This window comes from Coturnix japonica, chromosome 3 (genome assembly GCF_001577835.2).
Source record: "Coturnix japonica isolate 7356 chromosome 3, Coturnix japonica 2.1, whole genome shotgun sequence".
NCBI lineage: Eukaryota > Metazoa > Chordata > Aves > Galliformes > Phasianidae > Coturnix > Coturnix japonica.
This window is the reverse complement of record NC_029518.1, coordinates 52,777,299-52,792,706: the sequence shown is the minus strand read 5'-3', so window position 1 is coordinate 52,792,706 and position 15,408 is coordinate 52,777,299. Positions and strand designations below refer to the sequence as shown.

Genomic DNA, 15,408 nt, shown 5'->3' with positions numbered 1-15,408 from the left:
TAGGATATCTTGTTTGTTTGCTTGCATTAGATTGTTTGCTAGATTTCAGTTATTTAGATGATCCTCCAGGGGGAAAAAAAGAAACAAACAAACAAAAAAAAAAAAAAAAGTAAAGAAAAAAAAGAAAAAAAATGTTATCTGGCTACAGATCTTAAAATTCCTGGGGGGAAGAAGAAAAAAAAAAAAAAAAAAAGCAAATGAAGTCTGTGCTTTAATGTCTGTTTAGCAACATGCTATAGGCTGCTTCATTTGTGGGGTATATGTTTTATTTTATTTTAATAGTTGCCTCATTAAAAGCTCATTTATTGAACAATTTTATCTCTGTACTTATTGTGAATTGGAACTGCATTTAATGTGTGACTTTGATTTCTTAATGAGTCCTTCTGAATGAAAAATCAGATTTAAGCTACTGTTAGTAGTTTTAGTAAAAAGAGATGAATGGGGAAAAAAAAAAAAAAAGAAAAAAAAAAAAGTATTAGTAATAGCAAAAATCTGCTCTTTTATTGCCTGTAAGCCAGGAAGCCTACAGAAAGCCAAGGAAGGCAATATTCTGCCATACAAGGTGAACTAACTGGTTTTGAATTAGTACTTCTCTCCTCTTATTAAAGATGCTTGCTCCCTTTTTTTTTCAGGATTTCTGAGATCTCAATGGAAGTTGCTGAAGGTGGCATTGTTTCTGGAATGACTCCTCAGGCTAACTTGATTGAGCAATGTGACTGCCCACTGGGTTATTCTGGTTTGTCATGCGAGGTACGTTACTAATTTTACTTCCTTTTGTATTTTTGCCTTCTGTGTTCCAAGTCTTAGTAAGATGTGACTAGCAATTATTGTGTGGATTCCCTTAACTGAGATAGGTACTCTCAATATCTATCTTACATGGAATTTTAGCCCTGCTTTTTTGTTTGTTTGTTTTGTTTGTTTTTTTCCTATTAAGTAAATATGAATTGCAATGAATTGTGTGATTGAGGCTGAGATATTTTGGACAAATAAGAGCTTAATACTATTGTACTTTTGTACATGTACTAGGTTGTTGTATTTTGATAAGGATATGCAATACATCTATAATACCATATCTGCCTAGAGGCAGATCTATAGGCATCATTTTATCAAGGCCATGACTCACAGCATCTGTGGAGAAGCATCTGTGTCCATTTATTAAAAAATTCTATAAATTCTTGATACTTAAAAGTAAACTACAAATTAAAATTTGTAATAGTGAATAATAAGGGTTACTTAATCCTTGCTTAATCCATTTTAGTGAAAATTGAATGGGATTTTTGCAAATAAGCCATAAAAACAAACTTGGAAAGAAACAAAGTATATTAAAACTGTAGTACTCAAAATATAGCCATGCAGAATCTTGAAATTCTATTTTGTAAAGGTTTTCTGGATTTTTCAGTTTGCCTTATAGATTCCACAGGAAGAGTTTAATATGTAGACCTGTGACTGCAGAATAATAATTAACATTTTGTCTCTCTGCTTCTGATGATGAGACTTGCACTTTGTCTGTGCAACGCAATGTGTTTTCATTATTCAGCAGCACTGGCAGTTCCAAAAACTTTTGTTTCAATTGCAAGGTAGAGGTAGCAGGTAATATCTCCTCAAGTATTCTGCAAATCCCCCAGATATCCTGAATAAGTGGAATCTTGTAAAGGGTTTCCCAAAGTCATCAGTCTGAGAAAAATTGGAGTAAGTAAATAAAGGGGTTGTACATCACTGTTTCATGGAGCAAATGAGGTAGCGGGAACAGTGGGTTCATAGGAAATGTGTGAAAGGAAACAAAAGAAGGCAATTTCTTTACATGCTTTTTGGGTAAGAGCATACACCTGAATGTATTTAAATGCACACACACAAGAAAGTAGTACTTCAGCATTTGCTCCAAAGTACAGTTGAGGTGATTTGTTCTTTTGTTGTTGATTCTGGTGTTGGTTTTTAGGTTTTATGGGCTTATGTTTTTGTTTTTTTCAAACTACTGAAATAGACTACATTTTCCCAGAAAAATATACGATAATGTAATTACAACTTTATTTTAATTCACACCAGGGGCTAGAATAAATATCTCAGTTGCAACCTTCATATGTTGTGCCTAATTGTGCAATCTTTACACACTCATAATGTAGTTTATTTTTAGTGGTCACAGTGAAGATTATGGTGTGTTTTCAAAAGGTTTATTTAATTTCAACAGGAGAAAAAAGAAGTATCTGTTAATGAGGCATTTTTTAAACCAATAGAGTGTATGTATCTATTTCATGATTTATCCTACAATTCCATAGTGAGGACTGAGTGCAGAACATTTTTTACTATGAAGAATATTTATTTCCTATTTATATCTTAATTCAGAAGCAGGCTGAAAAAACAATGTTAAGAGTTTTCCTCATGGCTACTTCTAAAAACAACTTCCAAGCTAATGATGAAAAATATAGTTTACTACTTCATCTTTTGTAAATGTTCCATTTTATCTCAGAAGTACTTAAATCAAAATAGATGACAAAAATATCATCTATTACTTATCAGAAAAAACGTACAGCTAAAGGTTAGTTGTTTGTTTGGGTTTTTTTTGAGGATGAACCATATATTTTTATCTAAAATCACTAAATGTCACTGAACACAAGTACCTGTACTACGTTATATATGCACTTCTTTGGGGATGGGAAGAGAGGAAAAAATAGGAAATTATAGTAAGAAACAAAATTACTTTCAAATGAGATTATTTATCTAAATTGGAATTCCTCACAAACCATGAAAAAGCAGATAGACTCTTTCTATGCTTCAGGGATCTTAATGTAGTCTAAGTCAAAATAAAGGAGGAAAGCAGAAATGAGTTAACTTCCTTTTTATGTGATTCAAAAGAAAATAATTGTGTTTATGCTTTTTCCATAACTTACTCCTGGTAGTTTTGGCAATGATTATAAAACAGTCAAGAGCTGTATGAATAGAACAGTACATGTCAGGCAGTACTTGACTGGATAATCCAGATTTTGATAATAAAAAATTACTTATTCCAAATTCCCTTTTCTTTATTTTGCATTCACTGTATTGCTGTGTGGAAAGGTAAACTGCTCACACTCTTTCCAAAAAGCACAAACTGAGGGCAGCAGTAGGAAAACCACATCAATCTATCTTCATAGGCGCCTTGATCCACTGGGTTATGGAGCTTATACATGAGATGAGGGACTTACCCTAATGGCCTAAAATATCAAAATGGTCCTGTTTCTATTTTTATGCTTTCCAGCACTTTAATACGTTTCCGTAATAAGCCTGAAATAAAGATCAAGTGCTGGATTTTGCATGTCAGCATCACTAACAATATTTGAGTTGCTCTTAAAATTTTATTGCCAAAGTTGGGTAGGATAGACTCTGACAGATAAATAAGATTTGAGGCTAATAGTCTCAAGACATAGAAAACCTTTTAATATTTTGAATTCTCTACTTTTTATGTACTTCACCTTATACAGCTATAAATAATGCAGCCATGCAGCCATTTTTTTTGGTTGTCATCTGGTTTTTGTTTTTTTTCCATCAGGCAGTATGTAGGCAGATATTAGCTTGTCAAACCTGAAAAACTCACCAAGGGTGAAGGAAATGGAATCATCATGCTTTCTCTCCACAGTCCATGCAAAATTTTTTGTTGAAAACAAACCTTATTCTTAAGAAATGAAAGGAAGTTTGCTTGATGCACAGTGAGAGCAGTGAGGTGTTCAGCATTTGAATGAAAGGCCTCTCAAGCTGTAATATGAAAAGTCTGGTGCCAGTGGAGTGCTCCAGGGAGTTTTCAGCACTGTTTCCAATTAGGGCTGGCTCTTGTTATCTGCAAAGTGCTCTATATTGTTTGTAACACAGGTGGAAACCTGTCAGGTTCTTTTCACAACTTGTAAAAACTGGTGATTGGGAAGATAAGCCTGCAATGCTCCCTATACTCAGTTCACTCTGTAATGATCTGTTTTCCTGTGCATCTTTTTCTTTTTTTACTGCAGTCGTGCTCTCCAGGATTTTACAGACTACACGCCTCACATGGAGGAAGGATACCTAGTCAGTCCCTAGGTACCTGTGTTATGTGTCAATGTCATGGGCACAGTACTATGTGTGACCCTGAAACATCAGTTTGTCAGGTACAACATTTCTGAACTTAATGTAGTTTAATAAAATTAATGTTGTGTAAATGAATCAAATTAAAATAGAGGATGATAGCTGAATCTAGTTTATTTAAACTGCGGTCAGTTTACTGGATGGAGTGAACTGTCCATCTGTAAAGTTTTCTTTTTGTCTACGTTTAGATTATGGAGTACTTTCTTGCTTTTGAATTGCTATTTATGTGAAACCCTAACTGTCTGCAGATTAATAATCTCCAAAGGTGCCCGTGTCTTGCAATAAGTGAAATGTTGTTCTTAAATGTAATAATAGACATGACCTGATACAGTAAAACAGAATTTTAATTGATTGTTTTCCTTCCTTCAGTAACTAGAACATAAAGGGATGTATGGGTTAAAAGATTCCTTGTGATACGTTTGGCCAGCTACAGATCTCCATTCATTCACTGTGTAAGGCCATATGTAACACAGCACATATTTGATAGATGTTCAAAGCAAGCAGTCCCACTGTGAATCATATCATGGAGAAAAACTTTGAATCTCAATTCATTTAAATCCCTAAGATTGGGAACAAAATATTGTCTGCTTTTTTTTTTTTTTTTTTTTTTTTTTTTTTTTTTTTTAATATAATTATCAAATACTACTTTCATTCTGGCTCATTTCTCTGCAGAATTGTCAGCACAATACTGCTGGTCAGCACTGTGAGATATGTGCTTTGGGATTTTATGGCATTGTACAAGGATCTCCAGAGGACTGCCAGCCTTGTGCTTGTCCCCTATCCATTTCCAGTAACAAGTAAGCAAGCAAATGCATGACAAAGAATTGCCATTCCGGCAAGCAATAATTTCATTTGGGGCTCACTGAGTCCTCTTTCAAATGGCTTCAGGAGAACTGCATTGTAGAGGGTTGTACTAAAACTTGCTGCTAATTGATCTTTCCTTAAATGTTAGAAATTGTTTCCTTGTTAATTTTTGATTAATAAATTAATAAGTGGTAGAAAATGCAATATTCAACAGATAATGAATGTGTGTTATAGAGATATTCTCAGTTAGATCAGAACTCAAGTACAATATAGCCACATGGGAGCTATAATAGTCTTATGCTCATATTTTATGTTGGTATAAATGTATTACAGTGCTTTTCTTGCTCACTATGGAATGTATTGATTCTTTATTTAATGTTATGTGAGTTTTAGACAATTTTTGAAAGATAGAATAATTTAAAAGCAATACAGTTATTGCAGTATAAATTTTATTGGTCGATTTATGCTAATGAGCTTGGCTATGATGTCTCTGCATGTGTTCCTAATAGATGGTGCTTTAGCACTTGAGATTTGTTTGCTGTTTTGCTGAAAAGCTCTTAGTGCTATTTGGAATCATATCATAGTGCTGCTCTGGAAAGGTTTGTGTTTCATGATTGTTCCATTGAAAGGTTGGAAGTCCTCTTTAAAATCATATTTTCTGTGTTTTGTTTGACCTTTAGGATATTTTAGGGAGTATTTCAGCCAGTGTATCTGTGAAGTTGTTTTTTTTTTTCCCATCTGTCTTCATTTTATCATATTTAATGGTTTGAGGGTTTCTCTCTTTCTTTTTTTTTTTTTTTTTTTTTTTTTTTTTTTTTTTTTAAACAGGGCATATGTTTTGCAAACATCCATTGCTAAACACATCGTGATCTTTTATCCAAAGCAAGTACTTTTTATGAAAACTTGCAAAAACAGAAAAGAAAGCAACCAATAGAATTAGGGAGAAAGGGATTAAGGGAAGTGCCCCTCAACTTAGAAAATTAGAGCATAGTCCTGACTACAGGTTTTTCTTAGTTGTTTTTTGTTGTTGCTGTCTCCTTTTCCACAAGCATGTTTTCTGTTACAACCTGATTATTTGTTGTATTTACTGATGTCAGCAAAAGGCATTCAAGTCACAGAGAGTAAGATTAACTTGTGTGCCTTGGGTGAACATGCAAACTACTGAGCTGCCTCAGGATGAGAGAAGGGTGGTAAACAAAGTACCTGTTCTTCCTGCAGCTGTACTGTCTGCATGAGTCTTGATGTTGTCAGGGTCATGCTTGTATAAAAGTGATCTTGTGGCCTTTCCTGTATAAATGCTATTGTAGGAGATATTTGAATAAAACTTATTCTGAGCTTAGTAGAAACACTACAATTCTACTATCATAGTCATCCAATTTTTTTAATGGTCATCTAGAGAGGATACAGATATAAATATGTCCAGAAACAGAGATTCTTATTTTGCACTGCTTCAGTAAGATGTCTATAGACAGGAGGGTGGGGCTTACTTTTTCCATAGCTGTAAATCAACAACTTAAGCACCTGTAAAGTCAATGAATAGCAATTGAAAAAAATGGAAAAATATACATCCCACATATGATAAAACTGGAGGAAATCACAATTGCAGAGAGTGCAGAACAGGAGGTGTTTTCAATGAGTATCTGTCTGTCTGTATACTTCCATCTTTCCACTGTTGATAGATGATTCCCAAAGTGTTAGCATAGATTACATGCCTAACTAGGTGGGATAAATCTACTCCATTGAGCTACATTATCAAGCAGAAAATTGAGGTATCACGCATCAAATTTGTATGAGTTGTGCATACAAATTTGTATGTCAAAGCTCTTAAAGATGCTATTGAGGAAAAAAAGAAACAAAAAACAAAAACCAACAAAATAACTAAATGCAAGTATTTCATGGTATTTGATTAATCATAATCTGCATTAAATGTAGATAGCTAATGAGCTGTCTTATTAGCTTACGATGTCATGGCTGATGGTACTGTTTGTAAATGTGTTGTGCAACTACTTTTATTTATGAAATTTTACAGAATTCCATTAAGGTTTTAGGTTTTAAATACTGTCTTTTACTGTTTTATAAAGCAAAGAGAATGAATTGTTTATAGGAGTGTGGATCAATTGTGATGGAGGTGAAAATTTGTTGGATAATGAATGTGCAAGTAGTAGATCAATTTGTTTATATTTTTTGAAAGGGTGTAATTTTATTACTCATTCAAGCACTATTGATTTAACTCAGTATAAGCAAGTTATGGTAGAATGCTGACTGTACTGTACCAAGAAGGAACTCTAGGCTCACCACTAGCAATCTCTGCATATCTGGCTCTACTTCCTCAAACAGTTGAGTGACTTTCACAGTATTAATATTCAGTTGTGTTCCTTTTTACCTCTCAGCACTGTTTTTCTGTTGTTATAACTGTACAGGTACTTAATATGCTAACATTCACGCAACACCCTACTTTACACAGTTCCCATAGGTATCCACTGATGTCACTAGTTCATCATATATATTATTCATGTATATCATGACAATAAAAATAATTTGCTGTCATCTTTGATATGGCCATTCCTTGAGCATGAAGATGATAGCTTTTAGGTTATTTAGTCTATGGGCAGCCTTTTGTCTTCTTTATATTCAAACTAGTATTAAATAAGATTGTAAGGATTGGATATCTGGTAGCTCAGTTTCTTAATTCCATCTTGCACATCCTTCTCTTAAGTTTGCATTCTTGATCACTGGGAGTGACAGCACCATTCAGTTTTGCAGTCCTACAACATGGGTGTTGCTTACTCGCTTGCCTCCTTGGATCCTACTCTTGTTGATTCTGCCCTTCTATCATTTGTCTAAATTTTGCCAGGAGCTTGAAGAATTCTTAATAAAAAGAAGGAATGTCTCACAGGTAGCAGATAAGAAAATGTTGTCATTTGCATTGAAACATAAAGCTTACCACTGACCTTTCTACAACACAAGTTATATGATGCAATAGAGCACAAACAGTTATTTTTTCATTTGCTTTTACTTCAGTTTTAGCCCTTCTTGTGTTCTGGAAGGACCTAGTGATTATCGGTGTACTGCATGCCCACCTGGATATGAAGGCCAGTATTGTGAAAGGTAGGATGAATGAAAGAATGAATGAAAAAAGAGGCAAGTAACATATGAGTGAGGGAAAGCAACATCCTTCAGTGCTGAGTGTATGTTTATTGATGTTTAAATGCATACTTTCAAATAAGTTATTTGCTTTTTACACGTTGTTCAAATTCAGCTGCAATAGACCATACCTGCATACTGTGAATTGTGTTACTTATACCACTTATATTGTCTTAGTCTTTGTTTCTTTCCCCTCGGCCACAGAAGTAAATATATATATACATACACCACATTTATCTAAAATTACATGCAATGCTTAATAGTGTGATTTAGTGTCATTCTTATCCTTTATTCAAGTGCTTGTATTGTCCCCATGACACCAATTTCAAAAAACATTTATATGTAAATATATTGATGACAAAACTGCAAACTAGTAACCCAGAAGATAGCCATTGTCTCATCCATAGCAACACTATGGGATTAAGATGATCTCACATAACTATAGAATCAATAAGATTGGAAAAGACCTTTAAGATCATCTAGTCCAACTGTCCACTTGCCACCAATATTGCCCAACAAACCTTGTTCTTAAGTACTACATCTACCCTTTCCTTATCACCTTCAGGAACAGTGACTTAGTCACTTCCCTGGGCAGCCTGTTCCCATGCTTCATCACTCTTTCTAAGGAGAAATTTTTCCTAATATCCAATTTGAACATCCCCTGGGAGCAATTAGAGGCTGTTCTCTCATACTGTCACTAGTTCTGCAAGAGAAGAGGATGACGCCAACCATGTCACAACCTCCTTTCAGATGTAGAGAGCCCTAAGGTCTCTTCTGAGCCTCCTCTTCTTCAGACTGTACAATGCCAGTTTCCTCAGCCTCTCCTCACAATGCTTGTTTTCCAGAACCCTCATAGACTTCACTGCCCTTCTCTGTACGTGTTCTAGAACTTCACTTCTAATGCAAAATACAAAAGGCTAATGGAAGAAAAAAAAGTCTTTAAATCAAACAGCTAATGTAGGAACTTCTGTGTCATGATGTCACAGAAATCTAACTGAAATAATTTCTGCATATTCTTCCAGTCTAGTCTGTTCCGTGTCCTGGTTATGAGATTATGCCCATCATCATTGCATTGGACAATCTGCAATATTTCCTCCTGTAAAGGCATGCTGAGTAATACATCACCACAATTTTTTTAATGGTTCGTGATTTGTTATTCATGTGCACTTTGCTTCTTTGTTGACCAAATTTGTTTTTTATTTGCAATGTCTAGATGTTCTCCTGGCTACACAGGGAATCCACAAACCCCAGGAGGATCCTGCCAGGAATGTGAGTGTGATCAATATGGTTCTATGCCTGTCCCATGTGACCCTGCCACTGGAGTGTGTACTTGCAAGCCTGGATTCACAGGGTGGAAGTGTGCTGGCTGTGAACATCGATATGCACGTGATGGCATGAAATGCATTTGTACGTATACTAACAAATTTTGGAGAATACATGACTGTTTTCCATATTTCAGAAATTCAGTCCTGCTATTGCAGCTGTCATTTGTGTGGCTTCCTTTGAAAATGCTTGTCATGTTTCTTACTAGTTTAGCATTCTGTTCTATTTTTTTCCACAAGCCTTGAAATGTTAGGAAAACTTGCAGTAATTCTTAAAATGCTCACTGAAAATTGTCAGCAAAGCTTGGGAATTTTTTTTTTTCTGGGCTTTTAAAGTCTGTAGGTTTGCTAAGGGTTGGCATTGGTGTTGTGAAAGATAAAATATTTGCTCTTCATGAATTTTTTAGTGTTGTCCTAAATGTTTAACCAGCAGTTGCAGTGCTTTGTGACACAAGTCACACAGGAAAACAGGAAAGTTTTTATCAAGGCTTATCTTGGTCATGTTGATTCAAAAACTATTTATATTTTTACTAGATGTAAGGAATGGCATTACGAGATATCCAGGAACAAATAATATATTTTACTAAAAAGAAAATTATAGCTGATTCAACCTAAGGCGTCAGGTTACATCTTACAGTATTGATATCTTTTCCCTACCTTCAGTTTTATTATTTACTGATTGGTTTGTCTTTTATTATTCTTGGGATTTTTTTTCCCCATTATATTAAGTAATGTTAGTTTCGAGAACACATTTTTTTCCTGTTATATTGTATACTTATGTCCAGTCAAATAATAATCATAATAATAATATTAAGAATCAGAGAGCAAAATTTTTCCTGAACACATAATAAATCCTGAACGAAACATAAGGCATTTTCTTTTCCACTCCTCCATCTTCATCCACCCTGAGTAGAAACTAATCTGCAGTATCCTTTCTTTTTTCTTTTCCGCTCAAGGCTAACATTTTCCATTTTAAAATAGAATATAGATATATATCTGGTGAGCTCACATTATGCTATATTTAATATATGCCTCTTTAATATATATTGGCATTAACTAGTTTTAATGTTTTTACCTTAAATTTTATCCACAAAAGGATTTAAAATAAAGTTTATTCCATTTTGTAGGGCTTTTGGCCTGTAAGGGGTACATGAAACATCAGGGCAAATAGATATCATACATGCAGTTTCTTTTTCATAGAATGTGGCCAGTCTGTATCGAAATACTCAGAGGTCTGAGAAGTCTACAGCTCTGTAACATTAATATCAACTAGTACAGTCCCAGCAAACTGTAAGCAATTTAAAAACAAATTGGAAAGATAGAGCAACACAGGAAATGCTAAAAATGAATGAAGACATCGCATCAGTCAAAAATGAAGTGTGGTTTTTCTGAGTGGATAAGCAGGAAGCTATTAGTTAAATAAGGCTATACATAGCCATATGGGGCTACAGAGTGCAGTACATAGTTTCACTTGGATTAATTGTTATGATCAGTTCTTGGATAGTGACTTGGTCTTAGGCTTCTAAGCGTGATTACTAAGTTCAGTGCTCTCACATTATTAGTCCTGGTTTTAGGTACAGTTCCTTTTTGAAAGTGAGTGGAGAAATTACTGGGAATATATACATAAACGTTTTTATTAATAATATGGTGTCAGTTCATTAATGGAAGTGATGTAAGTTAGAATGGAATGATGTAAGTTAAGTCTAAACATCCTTTATCTTAAACAGTTTCAAATTGCTTCAAAATGAATGCAAATAGAGTAGGTAACTATTTCAGAGAGGTAGCTATACATTCAAATCCATCTCACAGCTCGTGTGTCAAGGAGAAATATAGTCACGAGTTAAGTTCCTAGCTCTTGCAGTTACAAAATTTTAAAATAACTGCGTTTTCCAGAGTGGTACCTGAATGAAGATGATTTTTTTCTACATCCTGAATATCTGTTCAGGACTAATTCCAGAACTAGCCATTGTTTTCAGCCATGGGCACTCCTTAATAGGTGTTTTATTCAGGATGGAAGAGTTTCTTTGTATAAAACAGGTTAAGTGAAAGTTTTCACTTGTAGTAGTTTTCCAATTTGTTAATCAGACTGTTTCATGGTGTGGATAATAAGGTTAAAAATCTCACTATCAATGGGAAAAGCTGTGTGCAGGCAAATCCAATTTTCCACCTTTTTGCTTTGAAAGCTGTGGCCCTCTATAATTTTTGATTTAACTGTGGCATAATTGTGTGCTGGTGTTAAAATGTATCTGCACTACCTGGAGCAGCGTTTTTGCTTCAGCTGGTTAATTGATTTTCATCCAAAAAAACAATCCTTTGACTTTGTATATAGATGTTTCGTGACATTGCTAGGAGGGAGGATACAAATAAAGAGATTATATCTGTTGGTCAGAAAAAAATAAAAAAATAAAAAAAATTAAAAAAAAAAGAACCATCTAGAGAAATAGACGGGAGGCACCTGACTGTCTCCTGTACCACAGAAGCGAGTTGCTCTGGCACTATGTCGATAACATCCCTGTCATAAATTGCAAAAACTGCTTAAATATTTCAGTAGACAATTCATGATTGTTTGCTCTTGCTACATGCAAGTTATTCTGTTTAAACATTCCTCACCCCCATATAATACCTACTCTGCCTTTGTTAGTGCAGGGCAACACTCCCTGGCAGAGACTGATCGATAAACCACTTACTTTTGGAGCACATGTACTATGCTAGACAAGGGAACTGTGGCGAACACGGACTCGGTTGAAATTTGTCCATGGTTAACACTATCTCGTGTGTCACAGGCTTCAGAGCACAGCTGTGTTTTATTTAACTGTTAGATATGTATTGCTGCAGTCCCTAATTTTCTTTAATAGTTGCTGTCAAAGAACCATTAGGAACATCTTTCAAGGAAACCCTAAAGATTTATATTGTTATTCCCATAACATTTCACTGTTCCAGTCTGATTTTAATGCAGCTGAAAATTTGATCCTATAAACAGTATGTTTTTAGTTTTGTGTATCAACCACTTCCAAACTACTCGGTAAACACTTTTCTGACTAGCTTCAGGTGTAAATAAGCCTTAATGGTAATAATAATAGTGATTAAGTACTTTAATGTACAGAAAATTAATGCCATATGTAGAATCCTGTTTGCATTCCATATTTCAAACGAATTGCAAGCATGTATCCACTTTTATTCATTTGCAATTTAATTTCAAATACTGGTGCAATTGCTTTGTAGCTGTTAGAAATGTGAAAAAAGCCCTAGCTAGGTAGTAAAATGGTCTGGTGTGATGAAAATGCATGCAAATACAATCACTCATGCTTGGATATAGTTGTAAGTAATATAAAACTGGTTAAGCTATTCAATATTATGTTTTGGAAGGAGAAAAAAGAAAATCTGAATATTTAACAAAGAATAAGCATCTGAATAAAAAAAAATTTGGAAAATTCTGTCAAAGGTCACACTGTACTAAAAGACATAAAAGCTGAAGGATACTCATTTAAATCCAATCAGGGAGAGAATTAACCCACAACATTATAGAGTCTTATTGTTTAATGTTTAAATATATCTCCTATTGTAAGTATTCTAAAGGTTTTAGAGTAAATATTTACAATTAAAAAAAAACAAAACAAACAAACAAAAAAAACAAACAAGCAAACAGAAAAAGGCATTGTTATACTGATTAAACTGATCTATTTTTCATATAGCTGAAAATCTGTTTTATTACAGTCTTACTTCTAACTTGCCATTTTTAAGTTGCTTTTTGCATGACATGTTTCAGTGCTGTGTTGTAACAGTTATATTTTAGAAAACTGCAGGTAGAATGGAAAGAGAAGATATTTTTAAAAGCCCCTCTGTGAAGAAGAATTTATTTACTGCTAAGTAACTACAGAAAGATAGTAATAGGTGAATGTCACAGGGAGAATTTACTCTCCATTATGTTTTTAGAACAGAACAACAGTATTTTTTTTGTATGTACTTAGGGGATGGAAAGAAATATCCAAAAAGTAGATTTTTATTTTTTTTAATTGGTTTTGCAAAGTTCTGAATGATCGGTGATGTATCATAAAGATTGTAAATTCTTGCATTGCTATGGTTAATGACTCGATTATTTCCCAGCTAAAGTAACCAATCATCATGTAATCATAATAATCTGATGAGGATTTCCTTGTAATTTTTATCTTAATTAATCTTCTTCTTTGGCCAGCTTTCAGTTCTCTATAGAAACAGTCAGTAGCCAATAGAAAAACAGATAGTGACTGCAAATTAATTTTAGTAATTCTGGCAACATCCTTTCTTAATTTAAAATATGACAAAATTTCTCACAAATTTTCTCTACCACTTACAGATTTAGATTTTCAATTATAAGTTCAAATCAATTGTCTTCTAAGTGACCAATATCTCCTTATGCAAAGTGACCAATATCTCCTTATGCATCACTGTCATATTTACTGTAATAAGTGCACTTCAATGCATTTGAACACCTCAGTGTTCATTATGATGAAAATTATCAACAGGAGGCAATTGCTGACTGACCTATACTCAGAATAGTATTCAAGACATTTAATTTCTTCCTAAATCTCAATAGTTCCAATCCAGAACACAGCCGAGCTGTATGATGAGAAGAAGCAGCCACTTCTCCATTTATCTATAACCAGCATGGTCAAGCAGGCTGAGATCACTGATCCAAGTTTTTCATACACATACCAACATTATGGAAACAAGACAAAAAGCATATTGCTCCTTCCTCATCCTTTCTAGAGACCTTTGATCTTATCTACAAAAGGAGGAGTTAAAAAGAGATTGGATTGAGCCTGTAGCAATTGTGTGTTGTTATTTTTTTACATTAGTACTTTCTCTGGTGTGTTTTTTGTTTTACCCTGTGACATTCCACTTCAGTTGTAGAGTTTGTAGTACGTAAAATGAAGACCTTTAAATTGCACTGCTCTCAGAACAGTGACTGTTCAGGGGGGGGGGGGAAATGAAAAAAGAAAAAGAAGAATAAATCCTAGTGAGAACTTCAAGGTTTTATCATTAAACATACAGCAAGTCAGAACTCACCTTCTGAATGCTTTCTGAGCACCAGTCATAACTACAGTAGAGTCCTATAAAGAGTTTTGCTTCAGTATTTTTAGTGTATTTGGAACACAAACTACAGAAACCTTTCCTCAGGAGTACGCTCTTGTCATAGGTGTTCCTTGGGGTCAAGCAAAACTTCAGTGTAGAGCAGTCAATTTGGTTCTGCTGTGTGAGATTAAAGATGAACAGGAATCAGTCATGACCTAGAGAGGTCAAACAGATATTTCATTGTTAGGAATTTTTCTTTAACTCAGTCTCATGAAAAAAAAATGGACATTCAGCTCTACTATAGTCAACAAACTTAAATCTTTACACATTTAAGTCTTTCTTATAGGTAAAAGGAGGACATTGGATAGTCAGACAAAGACAGATGGGATTCTCTTACTGCCTGGTCCTGGACACTTAAATGTAGTACTTAAAGCAGACTGCCATTTGCAAGGAGAGGGAGTTTTTCCCACTTGCCTCATGAGAAAGAGGGAGCTCTTACAATTCTGCTCCTTGCAGAATCAAGATTTTCCTTCTATATTAGGCAGTAGCTCTATGATCACAGTTATCTCAAATTCAGAATTAAGCAGAATCGCTGTCTCTTAACAGAGTCAGATCTTGAAGAATCTATGAAAAGAAACATCTTCTTGCTCCCACACAGTCTTTGATTCAGCAGGGGCTAGAAGGTTATTACAAACCTTCAGAGGCTGATCTGAAAATGATAGCATGTAATACCAGGTCTGTGAAGTACTGGCCTGGCTTCTGCTATGTTGTGAGTGTAACAGAATGTGTGAGCCCTTATGACATAGAGGTAAGAACTGATCTTTTCATTTCACTGGCCAGCTGTTCCATTGTCTGCATGAGCTCAATATGGGACCAACACTTCCTGCTTGGCATGGAAGCTATTATCAGAGGTTCTCTCTGTTTTAGTTTTGTTTTATGATGTTTGAGCTCATGTTGAGTTAATACCCATATTTCAGTGTCTTTTGCCCTTCTCAAGTGC

At 34.6% G+C, this 15,408-nt stretch overlaps 1 protein-coding gene across 5 annotated transcripts in view; it reads left to right on the top strand.

Annotated features, from left to right (window-relative positions):
• Window positions 1-15,408, top strand: part of LAMA2 (laminin subunit alpha 2) — a 283,315-nt gene that overhangs the window by 189,347 nt on the left and 78,560 nt on the right. For all 5 annotated transcript variants that reach the window (XM_032443478.1, XM_015858546.2, XM_015858545.2 and 2 more), the window contains 5 exons: window positions 633-750; window positions 3,975-4,109; window positions 4,759-4,883; window positions 7,912-7,998; window positions 9,248-9,441. In XM_032443478.1, the coding sequence (XP_032299369.1) occupies window positions 633-750; window positions 3,975-4,109; window positions 4,759-4,883; window positions 7,912-7,998; window positions 9,248-9,441 (659 nt within the window). The remainder of the gene's footprint in view (window positions 1-632; window positions 751-3,974; window positions 4,110-4,758; window positions 4,884-7,911; window positions 7,999-9,247; window positions 9,442-15,408) is intronic.